Source organism: Garra rufa, chromosome 11, assembly GCF_049309525.1.
Source record: "Garra rufa chromosome 11, GarRuf1.0, whole genome shotgun sequence".
Taxonomy (NCBI): domain Eukaryota; kingdom Metazoa; phylum Chordata; class Actinopteri; order Cypriniformes; family Cyprinidae; genus Garra; species Garra rufa.
This window is the reverse complement of record NC_133371.1, coordinates 34,484,515-34,510,696: the sequence shown is the minus strand read 5'-3', so window position 1 is coordinate 34,510,696 and position 26,182 is coordinate 34,484,515. Positions and strand designations below refer to the sequence as shown.

General features: G+C 37.3%; 1 protein-coding gene across 1 annotated transcript; it reads right to left on the bottom strand.

Moving 5' to 3' along the window:
• Positions 1 to 335: 335 nt before the first annotated feature.
• Positions 336 to 14,623, bottom strand: tshz3a (teashirt zinc finger homeobox 3a). The gene is made up of 2 exons (XM_073850346.1): positions 14,047 to 14,623; positions 336 to 3,967 (listed from the first exon to the last, which is right to left on the bottom strand). Exons 1-2 carry the CDS (start codon positions 14,084 to 14,086, stop codon positions 1,026 to 1,028), a joined length of 2,982 nt encoding a protein of 993 aa, XP_073706447.1. The 5' UTR covers positions 14,087 to 14,623; the 3' UTR covers positions 336 to 1,025.
• Between the last annotated feature and the right edge of the window lie 11,559 nt (positions 14,624 to 26,182).

Sequence of the window (26,182 nt, the reverse complement as noted above, 5' to 3'; positions counted from 1 at the left end):
GTATCATACCGTTTCTGAGAAAAAAGTTGGAATTGCGACATGTAAACGTGCAACTGCGAGAAATAAAGTCAGATTTGTGAGATCAAAAGTCGCAATTACCTTTTTTTTTTAATTCTGTGGCAGAAATGGGCTTCCATACCGATCAGAAACAAGAATGCACTCTTGTGCAAAAAAAGTGTTTTTTGGACTCATTTGGATAATTAATAAAAACGTCTTTTATTAAATTAATGTCTTATTAGTATATTATGTTAAAAGTATGCTGTTTAAAAAAGTCAAGTATTTGAAAAAAAAAGACAAAGAGGCTTTGGGGGTTTTTTTTCTAATTGCATTTTTTTTCTATAAAAAGATTACAGAATTTTTATACATTTACATATATAGATGGCATGCCTCGTTCAATGTTTTAACATTCAACAAAATGATGTAAATAAAAAACAGTCTAAACAGTCTGAAATAACAATCTGGCTAGAATAAAAATGAACAGGTGATACAAATATTTGAAGAAAACAAAAACACCTGTAAAAAACCAAGTCAAGGCAATTTATATCAACAAAAATGTTAAAGACTTCAGTATTATATACAGTTCTTTAGTTATATTTTTATAAATAAATCAGATTCCTTATGCACAAACAAAGTATTAGCACAGGCAAAATTTGAGAGAAAAAAGCAAGCCATATTTTTGGAAAATATGCATAACATAAGTTTATCTATGTACAAATATACATTCTTCTCTCATCAGAACAAAATGTCCTCCAAAAACCTGTTCATCGTAAGCATTCAAGAATGTTTGAAACTTTAAGACATTTTTATATCATGTATAATAGATTTCTTATACTGTGTATCTACTTGGTAAAGCTGGTGGTATCCATCTTAACTTTAAAGCCTAGCCTACAAGGCCAGTTGTGTAGGTTAATGCAACAATATAAGTACCTGTATATAAATCTTTACATTATCATCCTACTGTCTGTTCTCAAGTAAATATCCTGGCATACAGTGCTAACTGTATTGTTTTATAAGTTGCTTGTATGTTACAGCGCTGGCACTGGTGGTAATTGCTCCTGACATCCTCTAGCTGGCAGTACAGCAGGAAGCACAGGTTTTATGGCCAGGCTTTTAGAATGCTTTGCAATCCTCTGGTTCAGATCCTTAGATGTAAGTTTAGCCAAGTCCTTCATTTTAAACCCAAGGTGTGACTCAAGGTGACAGATGTATGTAGAGCGAGCTTGGAACTGTGTTGCACATTCACTACAGTAGAAAACTGGGTGTCCCGAGTCAACGTTCTTTATGAACTTTGTTCTGCCTGTTCGTCTAAGCTGATATTTCACATTGGCCAGCCAGTGGCTGATGGTTGTCATAGATAGACCTGTTATATGTGATATGACCATCCTTTCCTGGGAGCTCAAGTCTGATATCACATACTTTCCATCAGCTGTCTGCCTGAGGCAGGATGCAAACTGAGCCTGCAAAATCAGCAAGTGCTGGGGTTTCCAGTGGGACTGCCTACCTTTACGTTTATGCACCACAGAGGCATCCTCTGCCTCATCTGAAGTGTGAGAACCCTCGATTTCTGCCTGCTCTGGTTTACATGAAAGTGTTGAGGATTTCAAAACTCTAGAGTCTGAGAGATTGCGCAGCATGTCTGATATGTCCAAAAGGGCGTTCTCACGTAAAGGACTCACAGGTGTTACGATTTTTGAACTAGTTGACTCACTCACAAATGCACCAGACACAGAAGAACTCAAAGCTTTGCCTGGCAGAGTGGCAGCTTTGAGACACTGTTCACTTTTGCCTTTGGACAAGTCTATTGGTTGGTCAGAATGCAACTGGCTAAGTTTTGCTGAGTGACCAGATGGACCGGCAAGAGCCGCCCTTTCAGCCATGCTGTTACTCATCCTGAGAAGCATACTCATAGGGTCCTGGACAGGCCTTACCGGTTTGGCAGCTTTACCCAGATGAAGATTCATAACAGACTGAAGGGCACTTAGAGGACTGACAGAGGGTTGTTTTGGCTCAGGCTGGGCTGAGAGTAGACTAGCATCATCATACAGATCTGAATTGGAAGTAGGGCGAGTTCTGAAATCTTGTGTGTGCTGAATTTCCCTTTCATTTGGGTTACCCTCAGAGACATTGCTCATAGTAACCGTGCTGTCATTACTTATTAGTGGTTTCCCGTTAGAATTCAGCAATTTCCGATGTGGGGATCCTTGCCCATTCAAGTCAGGAGTCTTTCCTGTTACTTTCTTTTCCAGTTTGTCCACCTCGTGGACTGTGGTTGAGGAAGCTCTTGGTGGAGTGCTTGGAGGGATCAAATGACTTTTGTCAATGGACTGGCCTCCCTGACTGGGTGATTGTGTTAGAGAAGAAACATAGCCTGAGTTGTTTAGAGCAGGTTTCAGTTGGTTTCGTAACTGATAAGCCGCATGAATGCTCTGGTAACCGCTCCAACTCGGGGCACCCCTCTGTGCTTTGTTGATGGCTGATGTAACTGTATTCTCCAGTGATTTTAGAATATCAAAATCCATTTTAGGACTCTCTTTTAGATCATCTTCAGTTAGGTAATCAGATTTTGATGAAATGCCAAATTTCTGCTTAACTTCATTTGTATTTGCAGGCTCCTTGTCCTTCTGAGAAGTCATTTCTTGTGTCTTGTTCTTGTCCCCGGTTGCTACAGATGGCAGGGACGGTGACTCCAAGATTCCCATGGCTAAGAGAGGGGAAGAACATGGTGTACCTGACTGAGATTTCTCAGACTTACTTTTGGAAGGCTTGTCCGTCTTTTGTAATGTTTGGGTGACTTTAACAAAGTGGCCGGTCAACATCATATGAGCGCTTAACTGCTGCAAAGAGTCGTGTGAAATTCCACACTCCATACATTTGAGATTCTGAGACTTGAACTGTGCACCACGGCTTGTCTTCTGATCTGTCAAGTCATCTTTGTTGGTTTGTTCAGAATACATCTGAAAAATATCAGTTCCATTGGGACTTCTTGTCTGTTCTGTGGCGTGCAAAGATTTTGCAACATCCAGCTCCACTGGAACCCTCTTCCTGAACGAAGACACAATTTTAGCAGCAATTGCTGTTCTTGGCTCTCTCAGAGGAACCTTCTGGTAATGCTTAGTTTTTATCATGTGCACGCTAAGGTCTTGCAGGGATTCAAAAGAGTGTCCACAGTACATGCAGCGTAGGACTTTCTGAGCATCTTCCTTTCCCTCCATTTCCAATAGAGAGCGCTTGCGTGGCTTGGACCATGACTTGGCATCCTTGCTAGCGCTTTCAAGGTTGTCATCACGGTAGTGGTCTGTCTCATTCATGTGAACAGTGAGATCAAGCAGCGTGTCGTATGATGCACTGCAGCTTTTGCAGTGGAACTTGCTAGCACCGGTAAAGATGGATCCGTAGAGTTTAGTATTTTGGCGGTAGAGCTGGACAGTGGAGAAAATGTTTGGTTCAAGTGCACTAGGTTGTTTCTGAGAAACCTGTTGGAGTGTCTTTGCGATAGCAGACTGATGCCAGTCATAGCTGTTGCGTCCAGGACTGCTGTTGCTGCTACTGGTACCGCTGCTACTAGCCAGCTGTTCGTCGGCATTTAGCTGAGAGGAATTCAAGCTCAAAAAAGACCAGTAGGGATTATTAAGGAAGCTTTTGTAAATAGCCTTCATCTGGTCTAGGCTGTCTGTAATACATACTGACTCCTCAGAACGGTCTTTTAGAAAGTCTGTTGTGGCCTCCTCCTTATTTTTCACCGGGGTGCTGTCTGCATCTGACGTGGGGTCACTAGACTCACTTATGTGAGATTCACTGTCAACATCATGACCTGACAGCTCAGCAGCAGGGGAATCTTGTTCATCCGCTGGGTTATTGAAGTCTTCTCCCACATCACTTTCACCCAGGTGTTTCTTCTTGGTCACTGAGCAATCACTTCCAGTGCCTTCGGTCTGTATGGTCTCCTTAACATTCTCTGAATCATAAGCTAGTGGGGGGGAAAAGAGAAGAAAATATTAGATTAACACCACATAAGTTATACTAAATGAAGTAAACATACATAATCATTTAATATGATATTTATATTATTTTGGAAATTAAAATGAATGGGCCATCCCACAAAAAAATTAAACCGCCATGCAGGCAATTCATCCTGGGAAATGAAGTATTCCTCCACCCTGGCCAACAAGAGTCAATGTCTTGTGTTTAAATTTGAATAGCAACTCTGTATCCTGTTATCTGCCTCAATTCAAATGCATATCAATATTAGGAATTTAATTCATTCAGTTCTGAATGGCACATAAGCCAGGGTTTTTGCAGGTCCTTAGAAAGTCTCAAATTTAGTTGTATCAAATTTAAGGCCATAAAAAGTCTTAATTATGATTTCAAGAGGTCCTAAATGTGGGTACAGAAAGACTTAATAGCTTAATGTGACGATTAAACTTAAAAAGGCTATGATTTTAATGAATATATAAGCGCTGCATGCTTCAAAGTCAAGTGTTGTGCTTTGTGTATATGGTATTAATTTTATTTGTGCAGGGTTTAAAAAGTCTTAAAATTGAGTTTTAAAATCCTGTCGATACCCTGTAAGCACATAAACAAATAACAGAGGACCAAGAAATAACCTAGAGATTTTAAACTAGTCAAACAAGCGAAAACCAAAGATTTGTATCTAATTGTTTGCTTCTAAGCATATAATCAGGCCATTTACAAGGGGTTGCACCTGCTGCCATTCGGCCCACCTCTCCACATGTCCACATTTTGACACACCTGTGCACATATGAAGAGACAAATAGATAGAAGGAAAAGGTGGACAGATAGATTGAGAGGTTAAGGGGAATGACATAAGATGGCGGCACATAAGCCACCTGTCACTTTGAATCCCACCTGACGACTGTTCACCTTGGACAGGTGACGTGTTGCGAGAAAGGTGTCTGCTCGAGCACCTCCCGATGACAGATCCAAGGGGACACGGTCGCCCTTCTCTCTGCCAGCTGCCCTCACACCCTCAAAAGAGCCCATCCACCACCGTCCTCCGGGACTGACGATCCCGTCTCCTGACAGCCTGTCCCCTGCTAGTTTGACACTGTCACTCTGACTCCGTAAGTGGAACAAATGCCCCCTTGAAAGCCATACCAACCCCCCTATCTCTGTTCCACTTTATTCACTCTTGTTCGTGTGCGCATTTGTGATTATGTTGCTCATGTCTAACGGAAAACGCTTGACATGTTAGATGTTTGGAAATACAGCAGGCCTTGAATTACAAGCTAACATAGCGTGATTCAAGTGCATTGTGGCACGCTAACGGCCCCTCTTCCTTTCTCTCTCTTACAAGATCCACCACAGTCTTGACAAGAGTGTTAAAGCACAAATAGCTCTCATTTCAAATGATAATACACAATCTCACAAGCCTGCGCTTCTCTCATTTAGCCTCTCACTGGCTGTCAGCCAAGCGGCCTGCAGGATGGGGGCTCTAAAGGATAACTGGCAGGTGCAGGCCAGTCTTATCCCCTCTGTAGATTTGGATTGTCACTAGGTATCCATTACTTGCCAATCTCCTCTGATCGTGCCCGACAGCCTTGATCAAAAGATGTCATTTGAACGGCCTGATTTGGCATGAACTCCAAAGCTGCTCGAAAAGAGGGTGAACCAGGTGTAACTACAATGACATGATCATTTTCCTGCCCTCTCATATCCCTGAGACAATTATGCTGACACACTGAGGGTCCACAATGGCAAATTGCTTTTTTTCTTGCACAAAGACTACAAAGTGTAACTTTTTTTTTAACAAAGTAAAATATAAAACAGATATCATAACCCTGTGATGATTCAGAATAAGTCAGCTTAGGGGTGGAAAAGTTCAGAAGATACTCTTCAGAACATAAGAAGAAACCATATACTCTCACAAATGTGTATCAAGACCCAGGCAACCCACTAATTTTAACACAATCTTTAACCTTAAATGATTTACAGGGTTCGTACAAATACTGTAAAATGAAGCACTACTTTTTGATTTTCAAGGACTTCAATCACTTATCGAACAATGTCTTACATTTTAAATTCTAAAATAATTTAAATACATAAATTAAAATATACTAATAAAAAATAGTTATGCACATGCGAAGTATTACTATTAAAGTATTACAAAGTATACTACACTTCTACTACAGTAAAGCCACTATTACTTTTGGAATTTGTATTTGTGTACACTTTCTTTTTTCTTTTGTTTTTTTATAACTGTACTGCATTAATGGTTTGATGTTTTCTAGTGTTTAAGAAAAAAAAATCTGAATACGATTCATGCTCTGAAGTTTTGATCTAAATCGATTGATTCGCAATCCACACTCTGAAGTCCCAACCTGAATAAAATAATATGCGATTTGAAGTCCTGATCTGAAACAAATGATTTGCGAACCCGCACCAAAGTCCTGTTTTGAATCAAATGATTCACAATCCGCTTCAAAGTTTCGATCTAAATCAAATGAATCACGATCCACGCTCTGAAGTCCCAAACTGAATAAAATAATTTACATTACGCAAAGTTCCAATCTAAATAAATGATTTGTGATACACAATTTAGTTCTGATTTGAAACAAATGGTTTAACTGATTCAAAGTAACAAAAAGCTCTGTTACACCCATCACTACGAGCTTTTTATAAGATATGTGCTTACTGACTTATTTCATAGATACATTGTCTTTCGATAATTCAAGTACTTTTTAAGTACCTCTTCAGAAATATTACTATTTTCAAGGGTTTTCCAGGCCTTAAATTTCAAAAAGTCAAATTCAAGCACCTTGCACGAACCCTGGATTTATAATCCATCTCAGGAGGCACCTACCATAACCAATTATTCTCAAAAGCTTGACTGACAGCCTGGGTGATTTATTAAGCTAATAAAATGTGACGTGTGCAATGAGAACAAAAATCCAGGAGACTTTTTTGATTTACGTAACTATTACATTTGTCTCCATATGATCAGTCATTAATCTCCTCCACCTTACAGACAAAAACAGCGCCAATGATATTTGATTGGAACATCAAGAGCAACCCATAATAACCTGTTTAATGTGCGTGCATAATTGCTTACTCTAAGACTGTACATGATTACACTTAAAAGTAGGCATATTTTGTTAATCTCATCTAATGTGACCCTCTAGATGATCCTTCAGATCATCCAAGTTGCTCATCTTGACGTCACTGCATTTAATGCCATACGCAGTTCTTGTTAGGTAAGTCTGCGATAATACCCAATGAGATGATTTCTCAACTCAAACAAAGCTTTCTGTCCGTAAATACTGTAGCTTTTTATCCTCAGAACTCACATGACTCACTCGCAACCTCATAGTGAGATACAGATTGAGGCTAACTGCGAGAATTGTTCTTGCTTGAGGCCATGCTAATGTGCAACACATGACACTTTGATCAAAATAAAGCAGCGTTCAGGCAACACGTCAAGATGCCCCTGTGCCAAAAATAGCGTGTTCTTTGCTGCAAATGAAGCAAAGGTAATGTGTGAATTTTTTAGTCAATCAAAGTGGGCAGTCAAAGAACAGGGGTGCGTAATGTTGTCCTGGGTCTTGCCCTTACTGTAGTGTTTCTCTTTCTCTGCTGGAGAAACTTAAAACTGACCATTTACAGTAAATGCGGGAAGGCAAACAGTCTCTGCTGACTGGAATTCCACCGACCACAAACGTCCTTTCAGGGAGATATCTCTCTAATTATCACTCTGTGTGCCTTTGATTCCTTTTCCCCCTTGACAACAGTGTGTCTGATGTGCCTCAGCTGCCAAGAGTGATTGGCAACAATTCTATGTGTATCTAAGCCAGCAGCTGCTGAGATGATGGCCCGGCATCAAAGAACTCAGTGAGATGGATGGCACTCATAATTCTACTCTGCAGGGACAAGGTGGGGGAGGTTGGGGGCAAAAACCAACATCAAAAAAAAAAAAAAAAAAAAAAAACCCAGACTGTCACCCACCCACCCCCAACCTTTCAAGCAAGGATTTGTCCCCGAGTTACCCTCCCTTAATAAGCTTCCGATAACTAGGAATTGAGTTCACCGAGAATACTGGAAGGCTTTGTTGGGAACGCAATACCGAACTCCCAATCTTATCCGGCAATGACCACCCGGTGGACAGCTGGTGTCTCGTAACAAACACAGAGAGAAAGCAAAGCTATCCATCATAGAGAGGACATCTAAGACCCTGTGCTCTGTCTATGCCTCTCTAACTCTCAGGTTACAGGCTTACACAGCCGTCCAAATAATATTCACTGTGATAAATGGTCCTCTAAGCCGCCTACCTCTCATTAATCTCTTTCTTTAAAGGAGCATCCATCATGGAGCAGGGCTAGAGCTCTGGGAGAGAACGCTAGAGTTCATTTACAGGCCAGCTGAGCTTGAGTGATGCATGTCATTTTAAGCTCGGACGGGAATGCGCAGACGTGAACACGTACAAATGTTGTCCACATACGTGAATACCCACACACGAAGGTGCGTGCAACACAAAGTCAGTGATTGACGGATGACTGACTGAATTAAAACGCGGTTTGGTAGGAGAAAATTTCGAAACGTGTAATACAAGACTTTCCAACCTTTTGCTGAAGTCGAAATTATCACGCATTAAGTTAAATTAGAACTCATTTGTTGTTTCACTTGCTCAACACGTAATATATCTCAGTCTGTCATCGGCTGAGGTCTCTACCCAAACAGGGCTTTCAATGACTTAATGACTTAACAGCTTAACTCAGCAGTGCGACAATTTATTAAATCTTCTTGCCTGTGTCACTTTCTCTTACTCTAATGACAAACCCTACACAGCACCGCCTCCGTTTTCTACATTTGACCTGTATCTCTGACTTCCCAACTTTCTCCCCAGCCTTTTCGGTGTAATTCTCAACAATATTTCTTCTCTTTCTTCCCTCCCTCGGCGTCTCGGAAAGCCTGCGTGATAGATGACATGTGTCAGGATGCCAGAAGTAAAGGGTGGCAGCGTGATTAACGGCTCTGTTGAAAGGGTAATTGACGGTTTGGCATTGTGCTGATCTTCTCCACCAGGGTTTGGTTTCTGGACCCCTGAGGACCAGACTGACTCATTTTTCTAAAATGGACCGCAAGCTAAAAGCCACCTCCCATGAGAAAAAGAGATGGATTCTTGTCTTCTTAACAGAAGATTGATGTCTTCATTGTCAACACAGCAAAGTAACATTCATATAAGTTTACAACCACAATAGAGTGCTTGTTCAAATGAGACTTTGGACAGTAGGTCAATGTGAATATGGGGGGCATATAGTGAAAAAATGAGCTATACAACTGTCCTGGTGTCACAACTAAGAAAACATCTCATTAAAAACTATTGTGATGTATTGTAATATTATTTATCTGAAAATTACAATATTTAAAAAAAACCTTCTATCTGTTTTAACAGTTTTAAATAATGATGTCAGTCTTTCACAACTTTGTGTCAAGGTCTCTAAAATTCTCATAATTTTATAGCGCGTTAACGCAGACGACTAATTTTTCCAGTTTAACAGCATTAAAAATATTTAACACAGGGGTAGGGCTAGGGTTGGCCACCCAACTCACAACTGCTGCTTCGGTTTTTTTTTTTTCTTGACAAGAAGTGTGTTTATTTAGCCGCAGAATGTCTTTACGACCACATCAGATGGGAGACCTCTCATTTCGTATTAATTCATAAAAATAAAAAAAATGTGATTAATTAGTTTTTTTTATTTTATTGATTATTAGGTGGGAGTAATTGTGATTAATCATGATTAATTTCAATGTTAGGTTGGATTAATCATGATTTTTTTTATTGATTGTTAGGTAGGATTAATCACAATTAATCGTGATTAATTTCAGAAAAAAATGTGCGATTAATTAGTGTTTTGTTTCGATTGCTAGGTGATATTAATCACAATTCATTTAAATTTTTTGCTATTTGTTCTTTTTTAATCTATTAGGTGGGATTTTATCAAGGTTAATCGCAATTAATTTCAGAAAAATGTGCGATTCTTTTTTTATCGATTGTTATGTGGGAATAATCGCAATTAATTTCAGAAAAATGTGGGATTAATTAGTACTTTTTTAATCGAATGACAGCACTATTCATTTTTTACATGTAAAAAAAAAATACATGTTTTAAACTCGATTTTTTCCTTTTTCTTTATCAGGGTCACCTCAAACCACTGACTAGTAAACAACATCATCTAGTAGTCTACTAATAGTACTTCAAACTGAAAACTAAATAATTTTAGGGGGAAAAAAAATAAACAAATGTTAAAAATATACTGTCTTTATGTTGTTTCTACATTCATTTGAAGATTAAATGTGACCCTGGACCACAAAACCAGTCATAAGTCGCTGGGGTATATTTGTAGCAATAGCATGGGTCAAAATTTTTGATTTTTCTTTTATGCCAAAAATCATTAGGAAATTAAGTAAAGATCATGTTCCATGATGATTTTTTTGTAAAATTCCTACTGTAAATATATCAAAATGTAATTTTTGATTTGTAAAATGCATTGTTAAGAACCTAATTTGGACAACTTTAAAGGTGATTTTCTCAGTATTTTGATTTTTTTGCACCCTCAGATTCCTGATTTTCAAATAGATGTATCTCGGTCAAATATTGTTCTATCCTAACAAACTATGCATCAATAGAAAGCTTATTTATTTAGCTTTCATATGATGTATAAATCTCAGTTTTGTAAAATTTTACCTTATGACTGGTTTTGTGGTCCAGGGTCACAATGTGAAATTATAACAATATAAAAGTATATTTAAAACTTTGTTAGGTGGGATTAATCACCATTAATTTCAGAAAAAAATATACGCTTAAGTAGTTATTTTTTTAATCAGTTGTTAGGTGGGATTAATCATAATTAATCGTGATTCATTTTAGAAAAAAAAAAAGTGCGATTAATTAGTTTTTTTATTGATTGACAGAACTTTTTAAATGTTTTTTTTTTTTAAATCCAGTTTTAAACTAGATTTTTTCCCATTTCTTTATCATGGACACCTACCTAAAAGATACCTACATCTACTAGTCAGCTATGACTTTCAATGTTTGATTTGGCTATGATCCTTTTAAACTGAAAAATTTTAACCAATTTAAGGATTAAACTGAATATTCACAAAGCATCATCAAGACTAAAGCATCAATACCAGTTCTCATCACATCTGTGTGCATGTGTGAGATGTGTACGCAGGAATGTGTATGATTACTTTAATCTTTTGTCTCAGCCGCCGTGTAAATCAATGGGGTTCTAGCAGTTTTGAAGCTGTTGGCAGTGATTACAGGCATGCCTGGCTGGAGAGGTATGTTGACACTGGTTGGGATTAGGGAATGGTGGGCCTCTATGGTTTCCTGGCCTTTCATCACCGCCACCATCAAGCCCAGCTCCTGCGTCACATCTACGCATGACTGATGGCCGCTTGTCCGGATGACCTGCCTCGCACCTTAGATCTGACAGCGACTGATTTTACCCTTAGAAAGCGGGAGAAGGCAGGGCCTGGAGTCGCGCCCAAAAGAGCCTGAGAACCGAGAAGCTTTTTGGCCAGGGTGGCCCGTGGGATTTGCGGAGGCGTGTCCGATTAACTCACATTATCAACCCACACTCAGACGGAGAGAGATCTAACGAACAGAGTTGAGGCAAAGTACAACTCTCGAAATAGATTTGATGTCTAATCTGTCGTTCCAAATGTGGCTCAAAGACAGATGAAAACATTCATTTTAAGAACGTCTGTAGGTGTTTCCACATATTTAACTTCTCATAACAGTTCAGAATCATCTAGAATCCAGACTGGCACCAAAAAGCTCATTTGTCACATAAAGGTGCTAAATTGGGTTACAGCATTAGGAAAGGCCAGCAGGAGCGGCTAATATCAAGTTGATTACATCAAGGGAGCACAAACCTAATATGACTTGGTGACAGACGCATAGCTTGTCAACTCCAATCATTACACCTGTCAGGAATCCATCAAGTTTACAGCTAATTAGATGTGCTCAAATTAAGCAAAGCTATTTTTTAAACCTAGACTGCACATCTCTCATTAAGACTTCACCTACAAGATTGCTATTGAGTGCTACATCACCTACAGAGAAAACGATGCATCAGAATCAATAAGTTACAAGTAGCAGTCCTGCTTCCAGGGGCTCAGTTTGTGTTCATACCTGTAAACCATAAACTCGCACTTGTAAACCACACGGTCACCACTCTGCGAAGCGGCCATGAGTGAAGTTTGGAGGAGCATACTGATGAAATAAAAGCCCAGGCAAGCTTATGGGAAAAAGAAGGAGAGCACTCACATGGCCTTGCTCTGATTGACCATTAAAGCCTTTGATGGATGAGGCTGTCACAAGGATAACAATTAAATCCAACATGAGACAAAGCTGTTCTGACAGGCCAGTCTAACAGAGCAAGCCATACCCCTCCATTAAACTCCACATCATCTCTGCCTCAAACACACACACACACACACACACACACACACACACACACAAACAGTGAAGGCTATATAATAATGGCTTTGTATCTCTGTTTCAAAGCGCTCTGCTATAAATATAAAAATGCCCTACAACTCCTCCTCTTTTAAATAATAGGATAGGATCTATTCTATAAAGCAGACAGATAATGTTTTAGTTGACATTAAGGCAGTTTCGGTGCTTCCCATCTTTTTGGAGAAGTTAAAAGAGTCGAAAATGATTACGTGTATCCCATCTATGTGTGTAAATGATGCATAAAGACATGAGGTCTGAGCTGATAAAAAAGGACACATTAAAAAAATGTTTGCTAATGGTTTCACACGGTTTTGAAAAATGTTCATACCCTGAATATAATGTACATAATTATTACACTGCAAAAAAGGCTTATCTTACTTAGTATTTTTGTCTTGTTTCTAGTCAACATATCTAAAAAATGTTAAATTAAGATGCATTTACTAGATAAGGAATATGACATAAGATATTTAGTCTTGTTTCCAAGGGGAAAAAAATAAATGAAGTGCAGTTTGCTTAAAATAAGTACAATTATCAGCCAGTGGGGTAGGTAAAATACTCTTGTTTTAAGAATATTTACCCTACTGACAGATAATTTTAGTTATTTCCTTAAGTGCATTTAGCTTAAGTCATCTAGTCACCATCTAGTAAATGCATCTTAATTTAATAATTTTTAGATATTTTGACTAGAAACAAGATAAAAATACTAAGGTACGCCATTTTTTGCAGTGTATTTTAAAAAGTAAACATGCTTTTAAATGTAATATATATGCTACATTTTTTATTTTTTTATTGTAATTAAATTTTATACTTACTATTTTATTATGCATTCGAGTTACAAATGTGACGTTTTATTTGGGTTAATCTATTGTCCCGTAAAAACTACAAGCTTTTGCATAAAGAATATACAAAACAACAACTTAGTGACCTTGATATATAGATGAGGGTCTAAATGGGTCCTTTCTAGTTTATGGTTTTCTTGTCACATGACAACAAAATGGCTTCCTAGCTGTCTGTTATGCCAAAGTTAGTCTAATATTAATACTTTAAACAAAACCGATTTGCACCTTTAAATAAATAAATAAAAATACAGGAAGAAAAAAATTATATCAAAACATGACTATGTCAAGTTACTACTTATAACAAGACCTCCTTGTTAACGAATTTACCCCTTTTTAAGATATTTTTACTTTTTTGTTTTTCTTTCTTGTCTTTTCTTATTACAATACCCGGAGAGTTACACCCCTTAATCAATTCTGGATTGTCTTGAAGCCACATAAATTCCATCAAAATGACTTTTAATTAAATATTAAAAGCACGGTCGTTATTCAATAGCTGCATTCAAGTATCTTCGTATGAACTGAATTGGACTGAAAGAAAAGTATCAAGTAACATGACAAAAAGTATGACTGAAATTAGAACGAGTTTTACGCGAAAATACAAATCCACGCAGTTAAACGCGATAGTTTGTAAATACAAGGTAATATAAACCAACTATACACAACGGTTTAAAACGAAAACACTCAAGAGAGCATCTTAATAAACCAGTTCAGATAAACTTAACGTACCTGCCGCTCGTTTCGGCGCCTGCTGTTTTCTCCTCGGCATACTTGAGCGCAGATTGTGTGACAGAATACGCAACCTGAAACGATATTCAACAATATATGCTCCCAACCAGACGTGTCACCATTTAACAACAGCACAGCGCAGTCACAAAAGCTACGCCACTTCGCATTAGGCATAGGAGAACGCCAGGTGCTCCGTGTTCAGCGGTAGTCTTTGTTTAAAGCCCGTCTGCTGGAGTGATGAGGAAAACTGCACGGCAGGACAGTAACGCCTAGCCGCTCGCTACGAGTTTGTCACGTCACTCAAAAGTCCGCGGCAACTGATTCCCCTCAGAAAGTAAGGGGGCGTTCACACGTCTGGCGGTGTTCAAAAGAGCTAGATATAACGCAACGGAATGGCACTTAACGTGGTCGAAATTATAAGGTAATAGAAGTTACACGCCGTTTATAACTCGACAACGCAAGACGGTGAAACATAAGGAAGACGCGACGCGACGCAGCATTCAAAGACATTATGTGGATTTATAAAAAACAATTAAACAATAGCAGACGGAACGCGTCCTGTGCTCCTATCGGTCACTCCCACGCACATATAATGCCCAAAATGCAGTCTAGGTAGTCAGCTCGTAAGGTTTTGAGACACTGCCAATATGTCACTTAAGAGCGCATTAACAAGACCGCTTACACTGTCAGGAAGGAAGGATGTAACTTAACCCTTTAATAGGCACACCCAGAAAAAAACAATAGAGTTTTTTGGGACAATAACAAACAACCTATAACGTTAGTGGTTTTTAAGCATATGTGACCGTGGACTACAAAATCAGTCATAAGGGTCAATCTGAAAGCTGAATAAATAAGATTTATCTTTGGCCAGATTTGAAAATCTGGAATCTGATGGTGCAAACAAATCAAAATACTGAGAAAATCGCCTTTAAAGTTGTCGAAATTAAGTTCTTAGCCATGCATATTACTAATCAAAAATTAAGTTTTGATATATTTACGTAGGAAATGTACAAAATCATTTAATCGAACGTGATCTTTAGTTAATATCTTAATGATAATCATTTTGCCCCATACAATGTGTTTTTGACTATTGCTACTATACCTGTGCTACTTTTTTGACTAGTTTTGTGGTCCTGGGTCACATAATCAAATGGTTGATAGGTCCATTAATGGTTATGCATTGACTTGAATCATTTATATCGAAATAAGACTTTTTTTAATCATCATTACACTGTGAATAAACTGTTACTCGCGATTTGAAACCACTGCAATCAAAAATATGTAATGGATAGACTAATTGATTGATATGTTAACAAAACTTGCTTGAATAAAAACCAGTTGAGGTTGAAAGTTCACACAGACCTTACAGAATCTGCAAAATGTTAATTATTTTAGCAAAATAAGAGGGATCATACAAAATGCATGTTATTTTTTTATGTACTGACCTGAATAAGATAATTCACATAAAAGATGTTGACAAATAGTCCACAATGAAAAAAATGGTTGAATTTATAAAAATGACTCCTTTCAAATATTTACATATACGCTTGATTCTTAATACTGTGTTGTTACCTGAATGATCCACATCTGTTTTTTTGTTTAGTGATAGTTGTTCATGAGTCCCCTGTTTGTCCTAAACAGTTAAGATGCCCACTGTTCTTCAGAAAAATCCTTTAGGTCCCACAAATTCTTGCATTAAGAGCCAGGGGGTGAAAACTTTTTGAATTTTAAGATCAGGGTGAATTTAACTTGTTTTGTCTTCTTGGAAACATGTAAGTATCTTCTGTAGCTTCTGAAGGTTAGAACTATATGAAAAAATATGATATTTAGGCAAAATGTACACATCTTCATTCTGGTCAAAAGTTTTCACCCCCCGGCTCTTAATGCATTGTGTTTTCCTTCTGAAGCATCAGTGAGCGTTTGAACCTTCTGTAATGGTTGCATATGAGTCTCTCAGTTGTCCTCCGTGCGAAAAGATGGATCTCAAAATCATACAGTCATTTCTAGAAAGGGTTCAAATACACAAAAATGCTGAAAAACCAAAGAATTTGTGAGATCTGAAGGATTTTTCCATCACACATTTCTTTCAGTGATTTTCAGTGAGTTTCAATGCGTAACAGACTTATTTGCAGAAATCAAACAATAAACAACAAAATAGCATTTGCTACAGGAATTAAAAAAGTGCATTTATTTCTCAGTGTTTTGCTAAGCCACTTAATGTGAAATTCCACTGAAAACCTAATATAAAAAGTTTGTTGTGCATGTCTCTGTTGTATTTCCTGCGAACCGTCTCTTGGGTAATCAAAACTGCATGGCCAAAACAAGCTTGCCCCGAGGACTTTCTTTTACAAATCAGCACTGTCTGAGGATGTCTTTTTAAGTACTGTAAAGTCATTCAGATGTGGGGTCAGAGTTCTGACCGTGCCATTAAAACGCAGGCAGAGACATAGTGCTCTCATTTAACTGCTCGGCTGCATCATATATCATCCCACTGCCACAGAGCTGCATTAGAGAGGATCTTTGATTTTTACTTTTAGAGCAACATAAATCAAATGCAAGGCAAGGTCTGCCAGTGACATCCTTGTATTGGTCCTCACTGAATGGGATGGAGAGGGTTTCTTGATTGAGGTCAGGAGCAAACGGATATGTTGTACTAAACAACACCGTTGCAAAGGAGCAAAAGAAAATACCGTATAGTCAATTGAAATGGGTTCGTTTTCATGATGGTTGTTGTAGATTTTAAAATCAGCAAGTGTTTTTTCTTTGCCCACAGTTTAGCACTTTAAAATACTAAAAAGGCCAGAACTAGTCGAACATGTCTTCTCTGCTTTTGTGCTTGTGCAACGATGTCAGAGTAAACATTAAGGAAGCAACTGTCTCATTACCCAGACCGCTTTGGTCTTCCTCACCTCAGAGCAATCTTGTCAAGCAGCATCTGAAACTAGAAGGGACATCTGCCAGCAGGACACCCACCCTCCCCACAGCTCACAGGAGGGTGTATTTGAGCCACATGTCCATCAGTCCTGTTGTGAAGATTTCATTTCATCTCCTCCTGCCCGCTTTCCGCCACTGTTTTGAGAGGTGCTGTCCTCCACTTTGATCTATGATGAACAGATGACCTTTTTCCCAAGTCAGGTGTCTGACTCTGTAACATCATGTTCTAACAGTGTGTCAAAACAGCATGGCTCACCTTCTCCAACTCCGGTTATTTGTCTCGGATAGACTCACAAATCTGTTTTGAAGAGATCTATGGTGAGGTGAATGCGTTGGGGATGGCAGCACCTGGGTGTATTATAAATGTAAAAAAAAAACAACAACAGAGAAAGCAATGATGTTGATTAAAACAAACTGGAGAGAGTATCTGCAAATACTGCTTTTAGCAATTCATTCTGACTCGGTATTGATCAGGTAGACAGATTACAAGCCTTATCCTCTAGGAAGTGTTGATCACTCCTTAATCAATGACACAATCAGGATGCTTATTCTTAACCCTGCAATAATTCAGTGTAACTGCAGTAGGCTGAAAAATGAAACAAGTATTGCCTCTAATACAACAACCTGCATTTCATTAGGAAAATTATTGTGTGGCAATAGAAGAGAATGGGGACAGTTGTCACAAAGATACTATCTTAGCAACAATAAGGTATGGAGACACAAATGTTTGTTTCATGCACCTAATTTATACATCTATAAACTGTTTTCATGAAGCGTCATTAATCGGCCACATTGGCGGCATTGAATGTAAACAATGCTACTGAACTGAACGAAACTCGCATATTTATTTGATTATATCTGCTAAAAAAGGGTCAATTGTTGTCATGTTTCGGAGTACTATAGACTGCCAAAAGTAAAAACAAATCAAGGAGAAGAGTGCAAAAAATGTCTAAGGAATAAAAGGACGTTAGTGGTTGGCCAAAATGAACCAGGATTTCCTGAGCAAGAATCTTGACAACATTCGTGTTTGTTCTTATCATTTCCAGTCAGGTAGGTGAAATATTAGGCCAATATCTTAATTAATACTGCTTGTATGTATCTTTACCGCCTATTAACTTTTAGTTTGTCAAAATATTGGGCCCTTTCCTGCTTACTAAGTTGTTCTATATGATTTAGCAGCTTCCATACATTTTGTCCGCGGTTTAGACTGAATAAATTAGCATAACAACGTATTCAGTAGTATATTAACCTTGCAGTTCATGCTGTTGGTAAGTTGTTCAATTGTTTGCACGATAAATTCTGTTTTGGTCTTTTACAACCGTTTATTGTTTATAATTGTCTAGTTCTCATTGTGGCAACTTACCCCATTGTATGACAACAGGCTTTACTAAATGCTTTTTCACCATCGGGACGAACGATTCTGAAGTTGAAGACGGTAAAAGAACACTTAACACAGTTGCAGCACTTGAATATGGTTTGGACCGGTACGGTTACAAAGCGTTCTCTGCCTATATTTCTCAACACGTGCTGGTCTCGTACTAGTGGATAAATAAATGTCATTAAATGTCGTTTGTATTTAGTCGGGAAAATTATACCTTTTATGATGTTATTATCGAAGCATAGCCCGCTAGCTCCCATGTTTACCTACAGCATCAGCAATTCGCGCTGTCGTCAACTATTGCGTCAGCGAGTTTACGTACATTCTTATTCTATAGCGCCACATTTGACACAGGTTTCCAACAAGAACTGTTCGACCTGATGGTGGAAATGTGTTTTTTAGGCAATAACATTGGAAAGGTTATTTTAGAGCTTTTTCAAAGCCATTAACTTAAAGTACACTACCAGTAAAAAAAGTACAGTAAGAATTTAAATGGTTTTTAAAAACGTCTCTTCTGCTCACTAAGCCTGCATTTATTTCATCCAAAGTACAGCAAAACAGTAACATTTTAAAATATTTTATTATTTATAAAAACTGTTTTCTATTTGAATATATTTTGTAATTTATTGCCGTGCTCAAAGCTAAATTTTCTGCATCATTGCTTCAGTTTTAAGTGTCACATGATCCTTCAGAAATCATTGTAATATGCTGATTTGTTGTTCAAGAAACATTTTTTATTATTGTTACCAATATTTAAAACAGTTGAGTACATTTTTTCAGGATTCTTTTATGAATATAAAGATCAAACGATCAGCATTAATCTAAGAACAAAAAGCTTCTGTAACATTATACACTACACCATTCAAGTCGGTATAATTTTTATTTAGCAAGGATGCTTTAAATTGATCAAAAGTGATAATAAAGACATTTATAATGTCACAAAAGATTTCTATTTCAGATAAATGCTGTTCTTCTGAACTTTCTATTTATCAAAGAAACCTGAAAAAAAAATCAGCTGTTTTCAACATAATAATAATAAATGTTTTTTGAGCAGCAAATCAAAATATTAGAATGATTTCTTAAGGATCATTTGACTAAAGTCATAATGCTAAAAATTCAGCTTTGAAACCACAGGACTAAATTACATTTTAAAATATATTCAAATAGAAAAATGTTTTTTAAATAGTAAAAATATTTTAAAATTGTACTGTTTTTGCTGTACTTTGGATCAAATAAATGCAGGCTTGGTGAGCAGAAGAGACTTCTTTAAAAAACATTAAAAATCTTGTACATGCACATCAGTAACTAACTACCTTAGCGTCCACGCTAAAGCATGATAACGTTCTGTTTATTATAGTTTTGTCAGTCGCTTTAATGCTGACAGATCGTCAGTGTTTTGTAATGCTGACTATGCTAGAAATGTAAAAGATTTTTAAAACTATATTGTTGTCGTCCATGCATGGTGAATGGGCCTTAAAGACGCATATAGAGGTGCACATACATTTAGTCAGTTACCTGGATGTCAGCCATACTGGCGATACTTGAATGCAAACAACAGCATGGATTGCACGGTTAATGTAAAAAAAAATGTTTGGAAGCTGCTAAATCATACAAAGAATGACTTAGTAATCAAGAAAAGGCACAATCATTGGACAAACTAAAGTTAATAGGTGGTAAAGATACGTACAAGCAGTATTAATGAAGATATTAGCCTAATATTTCACCTACCTGACCAGAAATGATAAGAACAAACATGAATGTTACCAAGATTCTTGCCCTGGAAATCCTGGTTCAGTTTGGCCAACCACAAACACCTTTGGTTCCTCAGACGTTTTTTTGCACTCTTCTCCCTGATTTGTTTTATCTTTTGACAGTCTATAGTACTCCAAAAGTTTTTCCCGGTCTGACCGATTAGTACAGCCCAAAACATGACAATAGCTGACCATTTTCAGCAGCAATAATCAGCAAAATATGCAAGTTTCGTTTGATTCAGTCAGTGGTATTAAGTTTACACTCATTGCCGCCAATATGGCCGATTGATGACGCATCATGAAAACACTCTATACAGATATAAAACCTAGCCTATTCAGTAAATATTCAGTGTAAAATTTTCAGTATAGCTGTGACAACTTGCCCCAGTCTCCTCTATTAAAAGACATTTCATTTATGCAGTTATGACTGAGAAATGTTTCATTAATATGACCACACCACATTCACATTTCCACTAATCCGACTTCCTCTCCAGGATGACAGCAGAGGCACGGTCATAGGCCGCTCTGAATAGATAATTAAGTCTTGATCTTAAAATATAAATGTACAGATGGGGCTTATGGCAAAAATGGAAATTTTTCACCTTTAACCACCATTAGTTTGACAGTGACGCAGCTTCCCCTCAGCGCGAGAATACAGTGGGCCGAGTTCAGTCAGGTGAGAGGTGACAGGGCCGTATGGTGGATCTCCTGCCAGTGACAGGCTGTCATTTGGAGATGTGTGCCATGTGGCTGTCTCTCAGCCTGTCTTTGAGCTGAAGGATGACCCCTCCTGCTCACTGGGGCTTCACCGGCCATGCCATTCCTGTCTCTCAGCTTACACGTCTGACAGGAGACATGACGTCCGAGACACATCGACTCCATCTTCAGGTAGGCCTGTCCTGCGTTTTCTCTGATAGTTCAAGGAGGGAGAGATGAGAGAAAATGAGAGAAAGTGTATATGTGTCTCATTCTTTCTGTAAGTGTAAAAGAGGTATGGCATTATGCTTTGGAAATTTGCATACTGAAAGGTACTGCGTGTCTTTCAAACCAGTCTGAAGATTGAGTGATGGCTCAAGGTTGAGTGTTTTGATTGAGGTGAAAGATGTACTTATTAAGATTTGGAGGATATCTTCACCCAAAATCCATCATAGGTGACATAAATGCATTTTTGCAATTAACTGTCCTGGCTGATGGAGTAATTTAACTTGATTTGTTGCTATTGGGAGGAGGACAAAATGTGTATCAATTCTTCAATAACAAACAAATACATCACATCATTTTCTTACACACAGTTTAGTAAATAAAATAAAAAAACATATCCAAGGACATGCATGTACCCCATATTATATGATTATCTGTAATGTACACAAGCATACACTACCAGTCAAAAGTTTTTGAACAAGAAGATTTTTAATGTTTTTTTCAATGTCTTCTGCTAAGAAAGCCTGCATTTATTTGATACAGCAAAACAGTAAAATGTTTAAAAAAAAATTGTATTTAAAATAACAATTTTCTATTTGAATATATTTTAAAATGTAAATTTTAAACATTTCAAAGCTGAATTTTAGCATTATTACTCCAGTCTCATGATCCTTGAGAAATCATTGAAATATTTGGATTTTCTGCTTTGTTTTTTCAGGTTTATCATTTCTTTACCAAGTTTTTATTTCAAATAAATACTGATCCTTGGATCTTTCTAATAATCAAAGAATCCTGACGAAATGTACTCAAATGTTTTTAATATTGGAAACAATAACAGTCTTCAGCGTTACATGATCTTTCAGAAATCATTCCAATATGCTGATTTGCTGTTCAACATTTTTTTTACATTATTATTATTATTATTATTAATATTTAAAACAGCTGAGTACATTATTTCAGAGTTCTTTGATGAATACAAAGACCCAAAGATCAGCATTCATTCAGAAATAAAGTCAGTATAATTTTTTTTTTTTTTGGGGGGGGGGGGGGATAAATGATAGAAATCAATACTTTTGTATACCATGGATGCTTTCAATTGATCAAAAGGGATGATAAAGACATTTATAATGTTACAAACGATTTCTATTTCAGATAAATGCTGTTCTTCTAAACTTTCTATTCATCAGAGAAACCTGAAAAAAATTCTACTCAGCTGTTTTCAACAATAATAATTGAATATTAGAATGATTTCTGAAGGATCGTGTGACTGGAGTAATGATGCTAAAAACTCAGCTTTGAATTCACAGGAATAAATTACATTTTAAAATCTATTCAAATAGAAAACAATTGTTTTAAATAATAAAAAATATTTCAAAATTGTACTGTTTTTGATGTACTCTGGATCAAATAAATGATCAAAGAGACTTCTTTAAAAGAAAAAAAAAACTTAAAAATCTATTGTTCAAAGATTTTTGACTGGTACTGTACATTAGATACTTGGATCTGTCAATACAATATAACATAATAATAAAGAACAGGAAAGATTCAAGCTACCACATACTGCACACCCATCTCAAACTCAATCTACCCGCCCAGCTCTTGAGAACTTCCTGAGAGCTTTCTGACCTGCTGCATCACAGTCTGCTATGACAGCTGCACATCCTCAGACCGGAAAGCCCTTCAGCGGGTAGTCAAAACTGCCCAGCGCGTCACTGAACTCGGCTACCGGCCATCGAAGACCTGAACAAGCGTCGCTGCCGGCTAAGAGCTCTCCAGATCATCAGGGATTCCATCCACCGCAGCTACAGCCTGTTTTCTTCCCTGCCATCTGGAAGCCACATAGACATACAAACAATGGACCACAAGGCTAAAGAACATTTTCATCCCTTGAGGTGTTGCATAAGCTAAACTCTGATCTCTCTTTCACTGTCATCTGACTTACTCGAACAAACCCTCTATACAAACCTAATACCAAATATAGATGCTTTATTTGACTGCAATTGCAAAATAGCATTTTTTTTTTGCTTTGACATTATGACTAATACTGTCAAAAAATTTTCATAACCACACACACTCACACACACTTTTTAACTCTAGATGGAAGCTAAAAGTAAATTAAAAACAATACATTTTTGAGAAAATTTGCTAAATGCTTTTGACATGAAATTAATCATTTTGGAGAAAAATGTGGCTCTGTTTTGCTTTGCATTTGGCCCTAGAGCAACAGCAATGAAGAAAAAAAAAAGAGGAAGTGCTCTTCATTAGATAATCTGTCTCTCAAATGAAATGCTTTTTAAATGATATTCTAGACTATATTCATTGATGAGAGACAAAAAAGCAAATGGGTTAAGAAGGATATCGAGAAACAGGCAAATAAGCTCATGCAGGAAACTGTTATAGGCCTACAAACTAGAATATTATCAAGTGTTAATATAAAAAAAAACATATTTATGCAATGTATGTGTGTATCTATCTATCTATCTATCTATCTATCTATCTATATATATATATATATACACACACACACACACACACACACACACACACACGGTGAATTAAACATTAATGAGACAAATTATTAATCATCATGAGCAAAATTAATGCGGAGTGAGATAGTCAAACAGGATGTCTTTTTTTTAAGATGTAAGCACATTGTCCTCCCCTGCTGCAATATCAGAGTAGCTGGACATATTTGCATGCTCAGCGCTGTGTGTCTGCAGTAATTCATCATTGGTCTCTGAGGTATTGAAAGCATCAGCATCCGTCAGCAAGCTTATGTCAATGGCTCTGTTTTTAAAAGAACAAAAGAATTATTTCTCATCAGTAGAGCACTTATTTTTAAATAGCCTGTGTTATGTGTCTCCAAAAATATCCCCAACTGCAATGGAGAAAAAAGCCATACCTAATGGCCTGTAAGATCACAATATTGACAAAATAATTAGAAAAAATAATCAATGGCCAAACTGCGAAACCGTGGAATGAGATTGTAGCCTATGTCCACTGTAGCATAAAAATGCTACAACAGATCTTCTCTGAAATTGTAATAACAATCAAAGATCTATAGAAATAAATACACTGATGGCAATGTCAAGTTTGTGTATTATATACAGTGCCTACTTACAGTGTATAAAAAAATGTCCATATATGACAATAATGTAATATAATAATGACAAATATGCTCTAAAACCCACAGAATATAGACCAATTTGAAGTAGACATCACAGTTTATATCACTTGCAGCTGCGTGCATTGTGGTGGCAGAAAAACACTGGTAACAAGTGGAGGGAAACAGTTGAAAAAATGTATTGTTGTGCCTTTGGATGTCAGAATGGGAATGCAAATCATTTTTATAGAATACTGTCGCCAAAGATGCAATTTGAAACTAAACGCAGGCATTTAAACAGACAAACTATGGATAACCTCTACATTTTAATCATAAATTTGATTTAAACAATAGGTCTACATAATATCTACATCCGCAGGTCATAGGGGACATATTGTATTAGCCCTACAGTTATAGCATGAAATACACAAATAAAGGCTCCAAGGGGTGTTTTTGCAATGATGCCATAAAAGAACCATTTTGAAAAACATTTTAAAAATCCAAAGAACCATTTCTCCATTTGACAGGTTCTGTGGATGTTCAAGGTTCTTCATGGAACCATCGATTCCAATAAAGAACCTTTATTTTTAGGCCTATAACTTTTTACATAACATTTACAAATTTTATCTATTACTATAATTTTACTTCTTTTTTTCTGACAAATGGAAGTTTATATCTCCTAGTTCAGACTTTAGAACTCAATTTAACTCAACAATAGTGAGTTAATCAGAGTCAATTCTGAGAGAAAAACCATGAAGTGTGGGATATAAACTCATGATTCTGAGCTGAGGAGAAAAGAGAGAATGACAAGTTGATTTCTCATATCAGAATTGTGAGGTATAAAATCGGAATTGCGAGAATAAAGCCATAATTGTGAAATATAAACTCAAATTTACCTTTTTTTTTAATTCTTTAATTCCATGGCTTGGCTTCCATACTGCTACTTGAAAACTGTCATTTTCTTCCACCTACAAAAAACATCATCACTGTTTGCAAACACAAAATTGGTCTATATGGGCTACAAGCACACTGATACAGTATGCAGTAGCCTATAGCCAATATAGGGTATATAAAACATATAATGGCTCTAAAACCATGAAACCAAAGAGTTATATATATAAATGTATAAACACATTTACATGCTCATGTTCGCAAATATTTATGAGGTTCAGCGACAGTCGCTATAGTTTAAGGGATCCCAGCAGGCACTGGACGTCAATTAAAATTGGGTTGACGTCAGAACCATAGACTAAAAAATATGGACGTAGTGCCCATGGCGTCACCCGTGAGTTTCTGAAGAGCGTCGTCGCCTTGGAATCGCGTCACTCCCAGATAATCGAAAATGGGTAAAGAGGCGGGACGTGGGTGGAGCTGTTTGCTGAAACCACTCAAGTGACCACGCCCTTAATTATGCAGAACTTTAAGGCTTAATAAACGGATGAGTTATAAAAAAATGCACCCCCCTTACAGTTGACAGGAAGGGCAAAATTAGCTATATAGACCAAAAACACTTTTTGTACCAGGCTGTAGACATATTTTTTTTCTGCTGTAAAGTTGGGCATTTTAACATGTGGAGTCTATGGGATTGACTCCCTTTTGCAGTCAGTCTCTAGCGGCCAGTGGATGAATTGCAGTTTAAGTCACTTCTGTATTGGTTTCAATAGAGAGAGTGGGAGGTTGCCGCTTGGTCAGAACCCAACGTCAGTTTAACTCCGACGTTGAACAGAAGTTGCATTTTGGTTAGTTAATGCCACAACCTAAAACCAACAAAAGCTCAGTGTCTGTTGATGTTGGAATTTGACGTTATGTGGACATTACTATTATGGAATTTAGGAGATGTTGGGTTTTGGTTACCATACCTCATGATAAAATGTCAGTATTTGCATCAGTATGACGTTGGCTTGAGTCATAGGCTTGACATTGGATTTTGGTTACTTTGCAAAACAACCTAAAAACAACTAAATATCAGCGTCAGCTGACATTGGTATTGGATGTCAAAGTAACATTGTCATTAGACGTTGGCTTGACATTGAATTCTGGTCACCTGAC

What these genes read in the sequence shown, in the direction of transcription:
- tshz3a (XM_073850346.1), bottom strand. Translation starts at nt 14,086, where the DNA reads ATGCCGAGGAGAAAACAGCAGGCGCCGAAACGAGCGGCAG. An exon ending in GGCGCCGAAACGAGCGGCAG is followed by an intron (nt 3,968 to 14,046) that starts GTACGTTAAGTT and finishes CCCCCCCACTAG; the next exon opens with CTTATGATTCAGAGAATGTT.